Below are 19,716 nucleotides of genomic sequence, written 5' to 3' on the forward strand. Positions count from 1 at the left end.
GCAGGGGACATATAAGGCTCTCTGATGGTGCAAATATGGAGGATTGTAAGGACACTGTAGCAAGTGAAAGTAGACAGGAGAGTGCCCTGACCTGTCCTCAGTCCACCAGGATAATCCTTTCACAGTGTGGTCAGTAAACAGGTATGCCACCTTTGATCCCTCTACCACTGTTTTTCCATCTTCAACCCCTCAGCTGTCTCTTCATCGCTCTTTGCCAGTCTGTCACACTGGGTGTGTTCAAGGGTTATTTCCTGCTTTGTGTAAATGCGGTCATGGTGGAAGAATTCAGATTATTTTACTTAATGAATCACTCCATTAAAGCAAAACATTGAGTTTAGAGTTTAAAATGAATGGGTCCCTGTGGGAGGCAGCAACTGTCGCCATGTTGGCTGTGTCACAGTCTGCCTAAACCTGCCATACAAACAAATAGGTGCAAATGGAGCTGAGGCAGTCATACAGTCATGGAAGCAGGAAGCTTATGTTGTGAGTTGGCACTGACATAATGATGCATCATATTAAGTCTTAATATAATCAAAACAAATGAGATATAACACACAGTTGTCACTGAAAGGTATTTTTACTGTAAACTTTTGGAGCCACCCCCTAGAGGCTGTGAGGTGAACTGCAATTCCACATGGGCTTCATGTCTCAGCCCTGGAGGGTTGCTGGTTGGCTAACGCACATAAATATAAGATGTAATGCTAAGCTAAAAGAGCACATGTGACAATATTAAACAAATGTTGACAATGGCACTGAAAAAAAAGACTTTTAGCACATCACATCAGTGCTATATACTATTTATTAATCTGTCCATTTTATCAGTCTGTTGCACTTCAAACACACTGTCTCCCGTCTCCTGTCCACTAAGGGATGAATCCATGGGGTTTCTATCTTACTTTGTGAGCCGGGTTATGATTTATTCATATGTAGAGAATTCCACCACACCACACCCTGCCCTAAACCCACAACCCCCCACCTCTCCAATCAGGAATATCGAAAGGATGGAGCAGTGCAACACAGTAAAAAATTAATCCAGCTTTAATCTGCTTTTTAATTGAATGCATTCTTTGACATTTATGCTACACATGTATAAAAAACAAGGTAGATAAGAATAAACACACAACCAGTGGCGCCTCGGGTATGTGGTACTTTAACCTGCCTTTTTTTTCCATGGCACATCCATTCATAATTTACAATATAAGCAACAAAGGTGGATAGGTATGTGGACATGTGAAGTAGTGATGAGACAGCGAGGCATATCTGACACATCAAAGCATTTGAATGCACCATTTGCAGCATGAGAAATGAACATGCATTAGAACGGCCCCTTTGTACTCCAACACAACACCAGCTACTCTCAGGCAGATGATGAAGTTAGTCCTAAATGAAAGAAAAACAGCGTATACATGCATTAGACGGTGAGCAGCCGGCTCATAAAAAATATGTGACATTGGCTGCACATGCACTCCCCACATACAGACACTGGCACACTCTCTGTGTGTTGAACTCTTCATTTTGGTTCCAGTTTTCTGCTCCCTCCTCTAAGAGTCTCATGTATTTTTCATGCACTAGTTGTCCCAGTAGATGCCATGTGTGTCCACTGTTACAAGGTCATGTTCTAAACCAAAATACTCTGATATTATGGGTCCATAATGTGGCTGAATGTCAGTGCTTACATGTATTTATTGCTCCCTAAAAACCAACACAAAAATAAAGAGGTTGTCACATACTGTTCAACAGAAAGCCCCTAACAGAACAATACCCTTATGTGACTTAGATGCTGTGAATAAAGCGACCTTTGCTGTCGTCACTACAACACCCAGAATGCAGTGCTCTATTTTCTCGCTGCACTGGCTATACCGCTGCTTTCAAACGCACCTCGGAAATTTATACTTCACGACATTCAAGTTGTTATGATAGCCTAAAAATAATGAAACATAAACTGGGCTTTTATAAATTTCGGCAATATGGAGTAAGGAATCTTTTTTGTTTGTTTGTTTTTATTTTAAATTACCCACAGGATAGAGGCTAGGCTACTGAAGCAAGCATCTACCTGCTAGATGTTCATTAGAATGTGTCAGCTGGAAAAAAACTATTATTCATCTATATTTTCTGTAACATATTTTTGAGGGGTTTGAGAGAGAAATGCAGTATTACTACCTTTTTGAAAACGTACCACCGTCTTTTTCTGTCAAAACTGGCTAATGCTAATAGCTATTTATGAAAGTTAGCTTGTAACATTTTGTGAAATTTTATTGTTGTTTCTACAGATAGTTTGAAATTGCAAACTGATGTTATAAAATGTCACAACTAAACGTTAGCTAGAAGGAAAACTAGCCTGTGAACCTGTGAGATTTTGGACCAAGCTGTTTGACTTTAGTGATAAACAAAATGCAGAAACACATCAGATAATTGTACATCTTTCATTCGCTCTGCCTTCTAATGTCAGAAGATTAGGGAAAGAGTGAAAACTTTAATTTCACAAATTCCCCGGAGTGCGATATCTCTCGCGTTTCCCACAGACCGCGAAGGCAGCAGCACGTCTCCGTAGCACTACGATCAGCGGCAGCAGCGGCGGCGGCGGCGGCGGCGCTTGTGGTGGTAGCAGCAGCAGCAGCAGCGGCGGCAGCGGCGGCGGCGCTGCTTTCTCCTTCTGTAACCTAAACAATGACTCCTACTACGGACTGGAGGAAAGCACGGCAGTAGAATGAGCTACACAGACCCCAAACACTGCATTTCGCTGCTGTTCCGACCATTCACTCCGTAAAAAAACATGTGGATCCCTACAGAGCATGAAAAATACGGCGTCGGTAAGTTTATTGCCTTCATATTTTTTAAATCTGCCTCCACTCCTCTTCAGTTTGTAGGGCATGTGTGAATGTGTGGAGGTGAGCTGGCTCTGTTGGTGATGGTTTCCAGTGTTGTTCCAGTGTGATTTTGTGGAAAAGGCAGCAGCATCAGCTCTCTTTCAAACAGCCTCCTGATGAGAGCTTCATCTGACTGCCACATTGCAAAGCACAGGGTTGTCGCTGTGACCCCCTCTGATTCACCAAATGAAGAGACACATTTTGATTTCCCCCTCTTTGCTTGCGCTTTGCCCTATTTCCGATATGCGTTATCAGGGTTTAAAGTATTGCCTGTTTTGACTGTGTATCCGTTGTGTGTGTTTGAATGGGGGAAAAATAGCTGCTCGCCACAGCAGCCAGTCGCTGTCTAATGTTCCAAATTGTTCAAAAATTATGAGAGTAAATCAGAAGAAAAAAGTAAAGGAGAATGTGTAAATTCTTGCTGTATCTGAGACTGAGACTGAGATTGTCCAGGACGCTGAGAGGTCCTAGAAATGTGTGTGTGTGTGTGTGTGCATCCTACAGTGCATTGTTCCAGTCTGTCGAGGGGGGCTCTGGATCAAACACTGAAGTGAGACAAACAAGCGACAACAACGCAACCGAAGCCAAATGTGGCACAAAATGAAAACACACAGACTTTGTCCTGTTGGTGTGTTGCAGCTTCTTTGCCTATCTTCAGATAAAGGGGAGGGGGGGGGGGGGGGTTTCTTTGAGATGCAGGCTGCTGAGAGGCGGTTTAAATGTCTCATAATAATATTCCCTAGAGATACTGGTCTCTCCCTCTGTGTGTGTCTCTGTGTGTGTGTATGTGTGTGTGTGATGCTGTGGTCCCTACATGAGCCAGCATTCTCGAGCCAATCATCATTTTGTCATTTTTGCACCTCTGCCAGGAAAAAGTGGCTTGTAAAAACCTCTTTGATAAGCATTAAATCACTTCATTTTTGTCCTTATTATACCTCTAAATGTTACATAACATCTCCCAAAAAGAAAAAAATCCAGTAGCTGCTACCTTGCTACAATGACCTGAACTCGCTGAAGCACAGTGAACCATAAAGCAGCCTTTGGCCTCTCTCTGTCACACTGTGCAGTCCTGTCACTTGACTGCTTGTGCTAAATTTTCCCCTGGCACAGACTTGTTTCCCTTTCTTGTCTACATTAAGTGCTAAATATTTGACCTTAGTCACTTTGTAGTTACATTATATTTAATCCTGTACCCCAGAGCTTCCATGTTTTGATAAGACAGAATAGATTTATTCCATTTAGCTACTTAAACCTTATCCCCTGCTGTCAAAGTTCACTTGGCTGGATAAAAAGAGGACACTTATTTTGTAAGCTAAATACTCGCCATTGTGCCCGAGCTGCTAGAGGGCGCCATGTTAATTGGATTAAGGTTTTTATCCCTTTCTCCACTCAATAACAGCAATAAGACTCTTTTAATTGGCTGTGATTTATTTTTTAAGACGTGTTTTGGCAGCTTCTTTATGGCCTGATCCCCCCTTTTTTTGGTTGAGGAAGGAACAAGAGTGTTTTCCTGTTGTGAAATTTAGGTTACATGATTCACACACATGGATGTGGTGAGAAGCTGTTTGGAGGTCAGTTCTAGATGTGATAACAGGAACTGTAATGTGTCAGCTGGTTAAATGGCTGGAGTCAGCCTGGTTGATGTGTTTTTTTTGTCAGTCTGTCAGTGTCTGGAGAAAATGCCATTCATTCTCATGAGTTGAGTGGATCCCTGCAGACTTTAGAGACAATATTGTGGGCTTTAAGGAGTAGCATAAGGGTAAAGGCTGTGATGTAAAGAAAGAGGTTTGTACAATGTGTATAATACTATGGACAAAACATCTGTAACATCACCACTCACTGGTTTCTGAAGAGATGTTTCGGGAGGCCCAGGTCATTGCCATGTTAGTATAGTCGGTCTAAACTCTAATAACCCCCTAATACAATTAAGCATCAAGGTGGAGCACAAGAGCCTGTAGGCAGACAGGCTGTCATGGAAGCAGAAAGCTGGGTGTTGTGAGTCAGCACTAACCTGTCACTCAAAAAGGTCATTTCTGTCATCATGCATAATTTTAAGTCTGAATAAAATTACTAGTCATTAGTTTGAAACTGTGTCTCAATTCAGGGGCACGTAAAAATACGGCCTTTAAAGACCAGTCTAGACTTTGGAGGATTTTCTCTTTGTCACAAAGGCCACTCATGCCGCCAAGCAACTCAGTGTGTTTTAGTTGGCAAAAAACTACCTTCTGCCAGCTGTCACAAATCTGCAGTGAAACTTGGATAAAAAAGTGCAATGCAGTGAAATGCAGCCCCTGAAAAAGGCTTCACTTAAATGTTGCTAAATGTGTGTGGTTTAACACGGTTATTGCTACAATGCAAAAATCATACCCTACTGCCCTCAACCTTGTTGACCTACTGCACAGGTGAAGACGATAACCACATATTTATCCCTGTGGAAAAAAAGGAGTCCACACCAGTTGTGACCATTGATCCCCACCTGGATTCTCATGCTAAATTATTCATGTGCAATCGCTGGTCCCTTTCCACAAGTCTCTGCAGGGTATAGCTACCTGAAAAGCACCTCATCATCTGTTTTCACTTTCCACAGTCCTGTTTGTTCTTTCATGAATATGCTTTGCCACAGATGTGCTGTGAAATCTAAATATTGGTATTAGACAGTCCCTGCGTTAGCCATTTTAAATGTGATCTCCTTCAGGTGCTTTCAGTGAAGATTTTATCCCCTTTTGACAGGGAGGCTGGCTAACTAAAAGGCCTTGGAATTCCATGGATCCTTGCAGGAACATTTGATCTCGGGCAAAATCGAGATGAGATCAGAACATCTTACTGTCTAATTGGAAGGTTTCAGTGTTTGATGTCGATTCGCCTTACTGGTGAGGCGAGGCCCGGAGGGGACGGGGGGGCCACCGCCATTCATGAAATATGAATGGACTCTGGGCGAGTTGATGTTAAGGCGCCCATTAGCCCACCAGTGGGATGATTACTGGTTTTTAACCTGAAGCAAGAAGGCTGGAAGATTGATGAGATGATGTTAATATCTGATTCCTAAATGGATATGCTGCATTTGGGATATGGAGACATTAGACAGAACCAGGAGGGCGAATATTTTATATATCAAAGTAATGTGTCTCACTGTAAAGATAGGATAAAAAAGGATAAGACAAGGCATAAAGCTGCGGTGCTGATTTGGGCTCAGTCTCTCATGATAGACATATCCAAGGATGTCTGTCCAATTCTCCATAAGCAGACGAGGAGTGAACTGTCACAAATGTCACAGAAGACAAACACTCTTTGACTCAGCGTCTGACTGCTGAAAACACTTGAGGCAACATTGTGTCATGCTTAGAAAGACAGAGAGTGAGGCCTTTCTCCTCATTAAGGCCCTTTGATACAACCAATCAAGCATGTCATTGCTCATCATAATTTAGACTCATAATTAAACAATTTTAACGAGCTGTGTATGCTCTGTTCGAGTCGAATCCTCCACCAGTGGTTTATTAGAGTATGCATCCTTGTTTCTTTCTTTGAAAAAGCAGCAATGAGATACAGACAGAATGGTGCAGTGGTCTGACTGAACGGTCCTGCTTAAGGCCTGGCTGGGATGGAGGGTTAACCTCGAGCCTTGGGCTTTCCTGCTATACTGTGGCTGACATTGCTTCTGGTTTCTCCCTTGGGAGGATGTCGCTGTGGTTGAAGGGGGGCAGTGGGTGGTTGAGGGTGCTGGCGCGTGTCAAGGGTGGACTCATTGTTGGGACCCTGTTACCCCTTAAATTTCCACCCTCCCCATCCTCACACACACACTCCACGGGGGATTAGCAGGTTGTTTTGGAGGGAGGTCCTGAGGCCCATTCCACCATTATACCCATGATTTCTTAATGCAGCAAGCCCCAGGGGCGATGTATGGGAGATGGCGGAGAAGGGGGGGAGGGGGGGGGCGTGGCAAGGTGAAGCCTACCAGCTTGTAATTGCTCGCTGCATCCATCTGCAGAGACAGTGCCCCTTCTCTTCCTTGTGTGAGTGCACACAGTCCAAGATAATCATTCACATTCGCAGAAGGAGACTGTAAGAGGCTCCCCAGTGATTTGAACAGATGCACAGAATAAAAAAAGCAAGAGAGTTAACCATCCAGCCCACTACTATACACAAGCTGTTCCCTCGTGGCATGCGTCATATAAGGGTTAAATAAATCTACATAGACATGTGACATATGACGGGATCAGTGAGCGTTTTATTCATCGCTGATTCACCCTCACTATAATAGCCATTGTAGCACAAACATGGACACAGTTGGAAAAATGCCACCGCTGGTTCGTTTGTATTATTCAATTAAATCATGCTCTATTTATTATGGAGTCCTCAATTCTGACAGAAAACACAAACATTGTCTGTTTGTTTCTATTCAACAACGCTACATACACAAATACAGACAGCCCAGTTTGTGGAACCGAAAATATTTTACCCTTTTTTCAGCTTGTCTATGCCTCACACACACAGACACACACTGGGGAAATAGTCCTGTAAATCCCATTGGAGTAGGTGACACAAACAAACCAATATACTGTAATTGTCTGTCCACATTCATGTGTAATGTTGAGACAGGCATGCTGTTGGGTAGTGGGGGGAAGCGTTCCTCTAATTTCCACTCCGGTGGCAGCCGAGCATAGCTGCTGTAGGGAGATGATGCCTCCTCTCTGAGATGGCCCAGTAATTTCCAGTTTACAAGAATGCATATGGTTATTATAATGACCATTATTTCACACTGGATTGACATGAAATATTGGTCTCATCTGCATGTCTGTCTGGTAATTTCCTCTCTATAGTTTTTGTACACATTGTAGATTGACCTGTGGTCAGTTCATTGCTTATCTGATCAGTGGGTGGGTAAGGAAAGTATTATCCAACCCAGCAATGTAATTTAAAATTGTAGGAGAAACCAGCAGACATATTGGCACTCTGAGGGCTTGAAGCTTCATAATATTACAGATTCAGATATTGTAAAATGATTGAAGTTTTTAGTAATGAGGTGGTTCTTGTGGTTCTTGAAGATTAAAAAAAAACTCTTTGACTAGCATCACTATTAGAAAATACTCTCATGTGGAGTGTGTTTTCACAATATTAGTCCATGATCCCTGTGAGAGAGGTTAATGGGATGTGTCCTATTAGAATTCAGAAGCTTAACTGATCAGTAGCGCTCCTGCAGTGGTGGAGGCAACTGTGTGCATTTGTTGTCGTCTGTGTGGGCTGAGGAGGGTGAAAAAAAATGACTGGCATGCCATTTTCATAAATGAAGGGCGTCTGCCGGTGACAATCACTATGATTGGCAGGTGAGAAGAGCTGTTTATGCATCAAGAGACACTTGTTTTTTATGCTCATTTAAAGCAGTGAAAATGATTGCCCGGACTCAACCGGCAGTAGTTATCTGTGTCCTGTGGCTGTGATCCAAGCTTGCGTGTATTGACCATAAAGGAAGTGTACATTGATTTGTGCGAGCGCTTGTGTGCGTGTTTGACCCACTGCATCGTAACGACCTCAAAGCATCCATTTCCCTGTAAATCTGACTCTTAGTGTCAGCAACCTCTGTTACTGAATCCATTTCATTAATAACATGCTAGTAGAGAGAAGTAGTTAGGTTTTGATTAGGTTACATCTTATATCATTAATGTATTATTGATGGTTAATAAAGTGTCAAGGATTGCTTAAAGGACCTATGCATAATTCAAGAATGTGAAAAGCTAACAGTCGCGGTGATCCCTGTCTGCAATTACCCTTTTAATTCTTGAACAGAAAATAGAATGGACAGTGGGGAATCGCTTTAGTTCAGCTCTTTGTTTCTTCTTTGTATTATAATTATTGTGTAAGCTGTTTTCCACTGAGCATTCTTCCTTCATGCTTTTCCTTTGCTTCTTTATACCAACACCAAGAATATGTACACACACACTAACAGGGGATCTGCATTTATCTGTTTATCTGCATAGGAAAATGATCACATCTGCTCTTTCACTTTAATGCCAATTGGCAAACAACATTCTGAATCATTACCAACACAATTTAGCGACATAATTGCACTTAGATCAGACTTGGGCTACTGATTACGCAACCCAGGATTAAATCTAAATGTTTAATAGCTACCCTGGTTACACATTTTGGCAATAAAGTCTATAACTATAATATTTTTGACTGCACACCAGCAGGTTAAAACCCACAATGGTCCACAAGGAGTAGATGGTGGATGTTTACTTTGAATTTGAGCTGCTCTCTTCTGTCAGTTCCAGCCACTGCTTGGATAAAATAGAAATCCTTTTTTAGGTCAAGTAAGGAAAAAAATCACAACCTTCTACAATGTTAGCTATTTAATTCCTTACTTAACTGTGTAAAACTTAGATTTTCATCTTACATGCTAGATCAAAGCAGTGGACAGATCTTATGAGAGAGCAACATCAATGTGTCATCATAGAGGAAGTGCTAGTACTTTGCAGTGATTTCTGGCTGTAGGAATTTACAACTCAGTGTAAACCTGCTGTAAAGTTGGATTTTGACATGGCCTAAATTTCTGTCAGTTGTGAAATACTCACAAGATTGTGCCTGAAAGTGCAGCTTACTTCCTCTTAAAAGCATCACTGTCCACTTCAGGTCAGCGAGGACACTATTAGCAGTTTATCAGCAGACTGACCGTCTGGATTAGTGTCGGCCAGAGAGACATAGACATAGGAAGGGAGGTGAAAGGTCCTCATACTGAATGCTGGTGAATGCCACTGCCCGACCTTGACCGGGCGTTCACTCTCAGTGTGGTGCCCACACCTTGCTGGCTTTATCTGTTCCTTCTCTTCTCTCCTTTTGCCTTAGAGTGCTTTAATACGTGGAAATGCTTTTGTGTCTCTGGTGTGTTGGATTGGTTTCTTTCTGCTTCTTGTTTCTCCTTCCTTATATCCATTTCTTTCTCCACCTCATCTGTTCTGCTCATTCCTGTAGAGTGAGCTGTTTCCAGAGACAGCAGATCACACAGTGATGACCCTTATCTCGTTTTCTGCCTGTTTTTTCACATCCATTGCTCACTCATTCCTTTCCTGTCTGCCTTTTTTTAATTTCTTTCTTCCAATAGCCTAGTTCCCTCTGTCTGTGCTGCAGTCTGTTTCACCTTTATCTCTCTTCCACATCCCCACCCCCTTTTCCCCTTTTCTGAATCCATACTCACCTGCTCCAGATATCCCCCAGATACTGTCTGTGTGTGTGTTGTTCGTTCAAGGATACATGCATATTTGTGGCAAAGCCTTTTCCGTCAGTGTCTAGTGTTTCATATGCGGATTTGCACGCCCGTGTGTTTTGTACATTGCATGCATGTGTGTTTGCAGCAGCCTCAGTGGACTGGAAGTCTGAGGATGATAAAGCACCACAGACGCCCCACAGGCTTTAGAGTGGAGCTGTAGCTGCTAAACAGTAGATGCTATCCCTCTTTTGTTGTTGTTATGCGAAAACCCTTCCTAATTTCCTATTTATGGAAACATTTCATTATAAAATTAGATGTAAAAACACTGCTGCATCTTAGAACTTTAATACCTGACTGTTAAATCCAGTCATAGCTTTGCAAAGGCATGATGTATCTGAGTCTTTGCATTTTTTCGCATCTACAGTCTTTCTTTTTATAGCCTGAAAAGGCAAGAGCACTGACATGCATGCAGTCTATAGAAGATGAATGCATCTGTTTCTAAAAGAAAGTGAAGCAGTGATTAAATTGTGCATGCTTGCATTGTTCACACCTTGCACATTTAAAGATGTTTTGGCTACATTTGTTGAGATGTCCATGCAGACTTGAGCAGATGAAGGAATTTCTACCACATACTAATATTGCTGCCACCTCTTAGAATCAAGAAGCATTGTCAGAATTAACTAATGTTACATCCATAGAAATCCCAACCTTCCAGTTCAAGAAAAGACATTGTGTGTACACAACTGGGGATCACAATGTGTCTGCTACTTTGGAGTCTATAGAAAGAGCAACTTGACACTCCAGCGGCTACAACAGAACATGTCGCTAGAAATAGTGTCCCATATTGCCTAATGGCGGAGTTTGTCCTCAGTGTCAAATCTCCTCTCTTGTAAACACAAGTAAGCAGAAAATGTAACCTCGGCTGCAAAGTATGTTTTTTCTGAGCAAAGCCTCCTAGCAGTTTACTACAGAATTACATGTTGACATTTTGATGAAGATTCTCAGTCATCCAAGTGATAATTCGTAGAGAAGATTGAAGCAAGGCGTCTGGACTTGTACAGTTTTCTTAAAGATGTTTTGCTGCTTATCCGAGCAGCTTCATCAGTTCATTACATGTTGAATTAGCTTCAGTTTTTAGCATAATGTATTTAGCTGATAAGATCTGTTGGTGTAAGTTGTTACTTCGGCTGACAGAAGTGATGCACTGATGCCCATTTGCAGGAGAATCACTCTCTTTTTACTGGCATGTGTCTTTAGTATATAGATGTATAGAAGCAGGTTGACAGATGGTGTGTTCATGTTTCCCAGGGTTTATTTTCTGTCCCATCAAGTTTGTTTTCTTTGTCATGTCATTTATGCTCTGTTGTTGATTACTTCTGTCTCAATCAAAAGCAATGAGATGTGGTTTCTATTCATCATCCTGTTTGTGTCCTGCTTACATCCAGTAAACATATAATTAAATCAGAGCATGATTTAGTTTCGGAATCGGCCTGAAAATCTCTACAGCAAATAGAGTTACTTGCTCATCCACACTACAGGTATATCATATTAGTAGTGTATATTGACTGTGGGCTCAGGAGCTGTGGCAGTGACATTGATCGGTTTAGATCTCTCTCAGTCTTCTGTGAGATTGAACTGTTTTCCCATCTCCATCACTCTCTGTAAAGATCACACTGGGAGGATCAGCTTCCGCCTGGCCGATTTCTGGGCAGCAGCCTCTCCGACCTTGGCTGCTGTTAGCTGTCTTATTACCTGTTCAATGTGTGTGCCTGTGTGTGTGTGTACACACACCTCTAACTGTGGTTGAGTCAGTGAATACAGACTCTGCATTTGCTCTTTGCCCCCTTTGAGGTTCATGCATGTACAAGCGCTCCGTTTCCTGCCCTCGCTGTGCCGTTGAGACGATGGTCTGGCTCTCCTCTGCATGTCAACCTGCTGCATGTGACATGCTGGCTTGCTGCCTGTCCTCTTCACTTCTTCACCGTCAGCTCCCCTTACTTCCTCTCTCTCTCTCTCTCTCCCTCTCTCTGCCCACACACAGAAATAGAGTTTAATGTCAGGTGAACTTTCTAAAGGGCTTTTCATCACAGCACATGGCCGCTCACTTGCCGGCTTTCATCACAACTTTTTTCTTCCAGTCAGTTTGAAATGACTCGAGTGTTCAGGCTGATTGCAATTGATTTTTTTTTTGAACCCAGCACTGCGCTGCTGATTGAAATAGTGGTATTCTATAGAAGGAGAAGGTATAGGACATAGTATTGTGCATTTACTCATGGTGGTTTTTGTTCATTTCAATTTATATGGTAAAAGAACAGAGAACTTCTAAAAATGAGACTTAACTTCCAAACTTACTGCTTCTCCAGAGTTGAATAATTCTTATAAATTCCTAAATTAATTGTGGGTGTTGTAGAGTGTTATTGCCTCAGAGAGTCTGTTTAATTCATCAGGTTGACTAAACCTCCAACTGCGACCTAGTTCACTTGGTGCTTCTCCTCTTTTTAACCCTCTTCTGGGACTGCTACTGTTTGGAATGTTTATCCAGCTAAGAGGAAAGCCTTCAAACCATGCAGAGACACAAACTGATTTTTTTTTCTTTTTTACTTAAACGCTTGTCTTCAATTAAGAGCACACACAAACATCTGAGCCACTATATCATCAGAAGTTTTGTTTCTCTGAGGGGAGAAGACCAACAGTCTTCCTTCTTCCTGCCTCTCATCATTGATTGAATGGGGCCTTTTCAGTATTCCTCCAGCAGCACCAAAGGTTGGCATTGTAGCCTTGATTTGCTTTGTTTGTGTTCCTTTTCTGGAAGCTGCACAGAGGATTCCTTCTGTTGGTTCCGAAGGCTGGGGTTTTTCTTCTGCTCCCATTGGTGGAGAAGGAATGTGTTTGCATGTTTAAGTAATAGTTTTTGAAAATATGCTCACTAACTTTCTTGTTGACTCACCTATAGAAGTTGAGACATCTGTAAACACATAAAGGTAAAGCTAGATGTGCATCATATGAGAAATAAATGTGATTGCTGATTGGCTTGTTTGATGTTTCGCCTGCTTTCACTCATTATGGTTTTTGAATACGTGATTAACTTTGATGACTTTTAATCAAAAAAGAAAAGCTTGGATTTCCTATTTTCATAAGTGTTTGCTTTCCATTACTTATTACTGTGTGGATTTGTAATATTTGTCTCAATGAACTGCATCTTAGAACCTCTGGCCAGCCTTCCTAATTCTTTTCTATACAAAAAATGCATATGTGTGTCTGTCTGACTGACATAAGCAGTTACACTTGGGTTTGAAATGGTTTGTACCAAGTGGAAATGGAGGGAATTTGAATGTGAATTGGTGTGGCTGGCCAGGCTACTTCTTCTTAGATGCACTTTACCACCAATTATGGGGTCACCCTTATTTATTATTATGCGTACCACTTGCCTGCCAGTTTTGGAAAATGATTGGTCAAGGATGGTGACCTAACACATCTATAGCATGCCTTTAATATTTTTTCATCATACCCTTATACCCTTATATATCTTAAATAGATATTTGATCACTGTGATAATGATGCTGAATTTCAACCTACAGTAAAATTTGCCCTATGTTGCTGGGGGTTTGATCCCTTCACATCGCCACTCTAAACCAGGCATCAGGGTCAGTCTGTGCACTGGTATAAGTTTCTTTTCCCTCAGTCGATCTTTACCAAAAAAGACATCCACCACGACCATGGTAGGATTGGCTTGAAGGGCCCCTGTTTGCCACAAGCCTAACCTCTCTTCAAGCATCCACCTGGTGTCTTTTATTTCCCTCCTTCCACCAGTCATGGCCTCAGGGGAAAGAGTGTGAAGAGCTAAAAGTGGAAAGTGGCGCTGCTAAAAACGGTTGAAATGGATCCCCTTTGTGTGGGTGCGAGAGGGGGGGAAATGCAAAGGAAAACCACCGCTGAGGGGGCCTTTGTGTGGGGAGCATGAGCAACTTGGTATGGGTGATGACGGCGGATGGACACCTTGGGCAGCTGCTTCGGTACAGCCGAGCAGATGACAGGAGAAAAGAGTTATTATTTGTATGTATACTGGAAATGTACACAACATGAGTACGCTGAACCTATAGCCACTTCCCTCCCTGTGGATGGTTTCCATACCTTGTGGGGCCTCTGGCTATTCTTGCTAACAAGCAGTTCGTGCTGAGAGCCGGCCTCAGATTAAATAAACAAATAGGACAGACGCTTTGGTGTCAGTTAAAAAAATTGACATATTTACTTTTTAAATAGATGGTTGTGCAGGATGTGGTGGTTTGTTTTTCTTTCTGAAGGCATCTGAATTTCAAAATAGCAACACAGATGTATTTTCCTATAGTGTCTGCTGTTAATGGATCAATAATGGAAATCTATTTTGGATCATGTATCACCTTTCCTATTAATCTCCTGCTTAATGACCTGCCACTGGTTCCATTTTGACCTTGATGGTCATCTGAAAGCACCAGTATCGTCTTCCAGTTTTCAAGCACTTTGAAGAAAGATGCTTTCATGTTGTTTCATTATAACTTGAGTCGTGAGAAGGATATCAGTGAGTTATGTCTCTTGTCTTTGAAACATGAAGCCTATCCTCTCCACTTTCTTTACTCAGCACCTCAAGAGCGTGTTGGTTTTCCATCACCCTCAAAAAATAAACTTAATTGGAGAAGTGAAGCACAAAACACATTCTTCACAGGCAGGGTGCATGTGAGCAGCAGATTTAAGCAGAGCCGAGCGAAGTCTTTCTTCCTGTCTCGCTCTCTCACTTCGCTCTGACCAGCCGGGGCCTTCTCCTGTGCCTCGCTGACATAATGAGTGTGAGAATGCTAAAAATACTGATGCACAAATAGAGCATGTTGCGCTGCACTCTTTTATGGCATAAGTTGTAATATGGCTGCTGCTGCTGAACGTTATAGGCTTGTGATGCCGATCAATTGAGCAGACATTTAATGAGCTGACGGCACTTTTATGATTCAGATCCAGTGTATACATTACAACACCTACAGGTGCGGGAAGGCATCCAATTTAACACACTACAGCCGCCTCTCCTCCAGCATGTATTGAGTTCAAAGGTTTGTGTGGTAATGGTAGTGATTAAATGGTCCTAGGACAGGCCATTGATTTGTAGGGGAATGTTTCCAGGCGCATCATCAGTGGTGATGCGTCACCCTTAAGCACCACCCCCCCTCCACCCTCCCCCTCTCTGTACCATCATCTGGACTGCAGCCATAATCCTCTATGCACAGGCTGTCCTGATGCACCAGAAACCTTACCTTAACCACCTAGCAATACAGACAGGGAGAACAGTGGCTGGCCGTGAATCTGCTTGTCTGGCATTATTGCTGTGATAGTAAACACACCAAACATGTAGACATGCATGGATATTCTAGGAATTTATTCCGATAAGCCAGACAAAGACATGAATGTGAGGTAGAAAAACAACTTGCCCCCGTGTCCTTGTTTTGATCCTGTCATCCTCTTCACAAATCCTTCCTCCATCCCCCTTTTAACCTCACCCATAATCATCTGTAAATTAAACCTAAACACAATCACTTGATTTGGTGGTGCTTCTTTAGGATGTGACAAAGCTTATACTGTAGTGGCTGTCAAAGGTTGTAGAACATTATATTTTGCTTTAAGCTACAGCTGGGCAACAGTTTAATATTATTGTGTATAGTAGAACTGCATTTGGACGATCTAATCATACTGTACTATTGTTCTGCTAGAGTCAGATATTTGATTCTCACCATTAGAAACAATAGGAGGAAAGGTTGCAAAGGTGCTCTGAGAAAGCCTTGTGTGTGACCGGCAGACCTTATCTTACCTCTCAATTTAGTAATACATTTTTTTTGCATTATGTTTGGGAAAATCTGTTTTCTCTGTAGTGGACTCCAAGAGATCTGTTACAATAAATGCTATGTGCACTTTTAATTAGTTATAGGGCTGCTAGTCATGATTGTAAAAACAAATCTCACACCCAAGTTTGTTCACAAGCCTTCTTTGGTCCAAAACCTACAAAATTGCATAACAGCAAAAAGAAAAGTGGCATCCTTACACAAAAACCTCACAATTACGAAGTTGTAACTGGGGAAGTTACTGATGAATTTGCTATCACTGATCTAGCTAATTGATTACATTGGTTTGGCTTCACATTTTAACAGTTCTAGAGCGGCCGTTTTGAGTTTCTGTGGGAGGCTCCGTCTGTTGCCATGTTGGCAGCATCGAAGCCCACCCAAACTCCAAATACAGGCAAAGAGATGAGTGGATCTGTGGCGGGTAGGCAGCTGTGAGTCAGCAGTCATCTTTGTACCAGGCTGCAAACATATTTCTACTGTAAAGTTGTCCATTTTAACATTAGAGTGTATGGGGATTGACTAGTCATCCCCTAGAGGCGGGCTGAACTGCAATCCAGAGGTGACCACCAACCTATTTGCATTTACAAAAGTCACAAACACATTCACATATCTGCACACCATTTTAATACATTTCAGAAAAGTGATATCCAGATAGAAATGTTGTAATTTCCTTTGCGTTGTCAATTTCATGCTCAGTTTACATTGTTTGGTCAGGCAGAAAATAAGTCTAAAATATGACTGATGCAGAAATAATGCTGTAAAAGTTTTGATTTGAGCCTGTAAACTGCCTGTGCACATGGCTTCACCAAAGGTGAAGGGAGGAGAGAGGCGGGAAGGAAAAGAGCAGCAGATATGGATGAGCTGGAGATAGTGAGGCGGAGAAAATCAGACAGATACACAGAATGTGATGGGCTGTCAATTGACAGTCCACATGGAGTTCCTCCTCAGAGCCGAGCTGCCAAGCCTGGCAGAGCACCGTCCCAGTGTGTCTATATCTGCCCCTTTGTGTTTCAGGATCTCTCTCTGTAGCTCATTAGAATCTTTATACGTTCTTTGCCTCCAGGGAGCACCAGGCGTCGAGTGGGCACGCAAATGAGGCTACCTTTCTACTTTGTATAATGGTGTTCACCCACAACTGTGGGAGGGGAAAAACAAAGATGAAATTAATCACTGTAGTCTCATCCCTCCCCATTTTCTCCCATCCCTCTTCTCCCTTCAATTTCTGAGCTCCTGCCGACTTTTTAACTAGTTTTATTTAATTACAGACAGCTTCGGAGGGTGCACACGACGGCTGTTGACCTAAATCAGGAAACTGGGACATTTTTTTTTCCCATAGCCCCCCCTCTCTCTAACTTTCTTACTCTACTCTATTGATTTTGTCTGTGGTGGACTGGAGCACAGGCAAATTAGCTGAGCACGGCCATCAGTTTGATACCCTCTGTGGGTCTGTCGCTCTTGCTGCTGCTGTGTCTGAATTAGCCGGTCTGTCTGCCTGTCAGGCTGCATGGCCACAGTTCCCTCTACTTCCAATTTACCCTGGAAGAATGTATCAGGGAATTGGGGAATCTCATCCAGTCGGGGTCCCTGACAGGACAAGAGCCTTTATAAAACAGATTGGAGTGCCGCCTCTTTGTTCACGCTGATGTAGCTGCAGTAATGGACAAGATTAAGGCAAAGTGTGGAGCAGCTCCTCGAGTTGAAGCAAAAAATTCAAAGCAGGCACAAGGGATTTTCTTGTGTGACAGTTGAGTATTGGTTAATTATTTTTACGGTACGAGATGGCTTGAGTGGTGAGTCTCCCTCTTTAACTCTCTCCCTCTGTGTCTCTCAATCAGTGTAGCTCTTGGCTGTGTGATTTCCTACGTGGTTTGCTTTGACAAACACAGCTCCGTTCCACAGTCCCTTTTGCCGGAGTTGGATTCCTGAAGAAGAAACTGCTCCAAAACCACAGTGGCTCTGTCCCTTTTCTTACTGTTTTTTTTTCTTACCTCCTTATCCCCAAAGTTCTCCGACCCCAGGAATAATCCTCCATGATCCACAAATGGCATGCAGCGCACAGGAAAATAGTCCCTGACGACAGCTGAACCTCTTAGTCCCACAGGAATGTTTGACCACGTGCACGTACAGGCCATACATTCACAAACACAGTGCACCATAGTGCAGAGCAGAACAGAGCGGCTCATTCTAGAGATCGCTCCTCAGGAATCAACCAGCCATCCAGCCTTTATAGCAAATTTTTCTCTTATTTGTTTTGAATCATTAAACACATGCACATGAAAGAAAATTTGGGGACCCAGTTGCTGCCTGGGTTTGTTTTTCATGAGGCCTACATTTCCTGAAAGCAAGTGCCATGCGAGTTGACTAAAGCACAGAAGAGGAAGGAAGCTCATTTCCTACAAAAAGCCATTTGACATTGTAGCACAAAATGATTTCCCTTATATAGTTTTTCCACAGCCATGACAGCTATTACTTTCCTCCATACTTCTATTGTCTGTAACTCTATTTACATGTGTGGCATCCATTATTGATCTGTTTAAGTTATAGCAGATGTCAGAAGGACTGGCATGCCAGCAAGCCACGGAATCCAACCCTCATTTTTCAGTTTTTAGTGCGGGACTCTCTTTGTAGGAAAGAATGACAACCAGTGCCAATATAGAAATGGACACAGTCATTCATTCTCCATATCTTGTGGCTCATGGAAAGCAGAATGCATATCACATGAAAACATTTTATTTTTATTCTGAGGCTTGGGCTAGATGACAGATTCCGTACTTATCATATTTCTTGGTTCACTCGCCCCTCACCGCTGTCACTATCTTGTCATTGTTAGTGCAGCTATTATTGTAGGCCTCCACCCGAAATGAGCGCCTCTGCTCCTTGTACTCCTCTGAGCTTGCAGGGTCTTTTGCTGCTACTTTGGGTATCAGGAATTGCCTGATACCCAGGGTTGCACACACTGTACTTACAAACAAATGCCACTGTTGAATGCCTCTTTGTTTAGAGGCCTTCAGGATTGTGAGCTGCACTGGAAACAGCTCAAAATCTCTCTGTAAACTAGGGAGCAATATTGCACAATACCGTATTTTATTCATGTAATATTTAGAAAGAACCACAGCAACAAAGACTTTGTGTTGTGTATATTTTGATAACCTGCTTTAGTGTGTTGTGACACATTCTTGGTCATTCTAGGTCAACAACAATTGACCTAGTTTATCCTCACAATTTGTCTTTAAAATGTTTGTTTTGTCCGACTCAAAATCCAAACCCCAAGAATGTTCCATTTTTAATGACACACACACACAGAGAAAAGCTGGCCATAAACACCAACTGTGGAGTGTATTATAATTTCTAGGAAAGTGTCCAACGTGGTATGGCATTGGCACAGTACTGGTGTTATGCAGAGCCATGCAGACATCTACCTACCTATTGTAGCTGTCACCTGGCAGCATCAGAAATATGTGGAATAGACAGAAATTCAGTTTATTCAAGCTTGTGTTTGCCCTTTTGCTTTGCCCCTGCCAGGGCATGAACGTGTCTTGTGGGAAGGAATATGCAGCAATCAGGTGATTTAACACTGACAGGGAACTTACCAGAGACATCCCTAATTTGACACTTCTGTTTGCAGATGTGCCTCCATAGCAACGGTCTGTTATACATAGCAACGGTAGACCAACGAGAATGGAGGAGTCAACAAAGCTGTGTAATAAATAATGTACAGCTTTTGTTTGTTTTTACATCTTTGTGGTAAACTCGACTGAGGTTGTTGTCCCCATTCTGGTTCATGCCAATC

General features: G+C 42.4%; 1 protein-coding gene across 3 annotated transcripts in view; it reads left to right on the top strand.

The window, feature by feature from the left end:
• Nucleotides 1-2,567: 2,567 nt before the first annotated feature.
• The window catches only part of dock4b (dedicator of cytokinesis 4b), a 97,320-nt gene continuing 80,171 nt past the window's right edge, over nt 2,568-19,716 (top strand). For 2 of the 3 annotated variants that reach the window (XM_028433130.1, XM_028433145.1), the window contains exon 1: nt 2,568-2,810. In XM_028433130.1, the coding sequence (XP_028288931.1) occupies nt 2,774-2,810 (37 nt within the window). In that variant the 5' untranslated portion in view covers nt 2,568-2,773. The remainder of the gene's footprint in view (nt 2,811-19,716) is intronic. The other variant, XM_028433137.1, reaches the window with a different exon arrangement.

This window comes from Parambassis ranga, chromosome 2 (genome assembly GCF_900634625.1).
Source record: "Parambassis ranga chromosome 2, fParRan2.1, whole genome shotgun sequence".
Lineage (NCBI taxonomy): Eukaryota > Metazoa > Chordata > Actinopteri > Ambassidae > Parambassis > Parambassis ranga.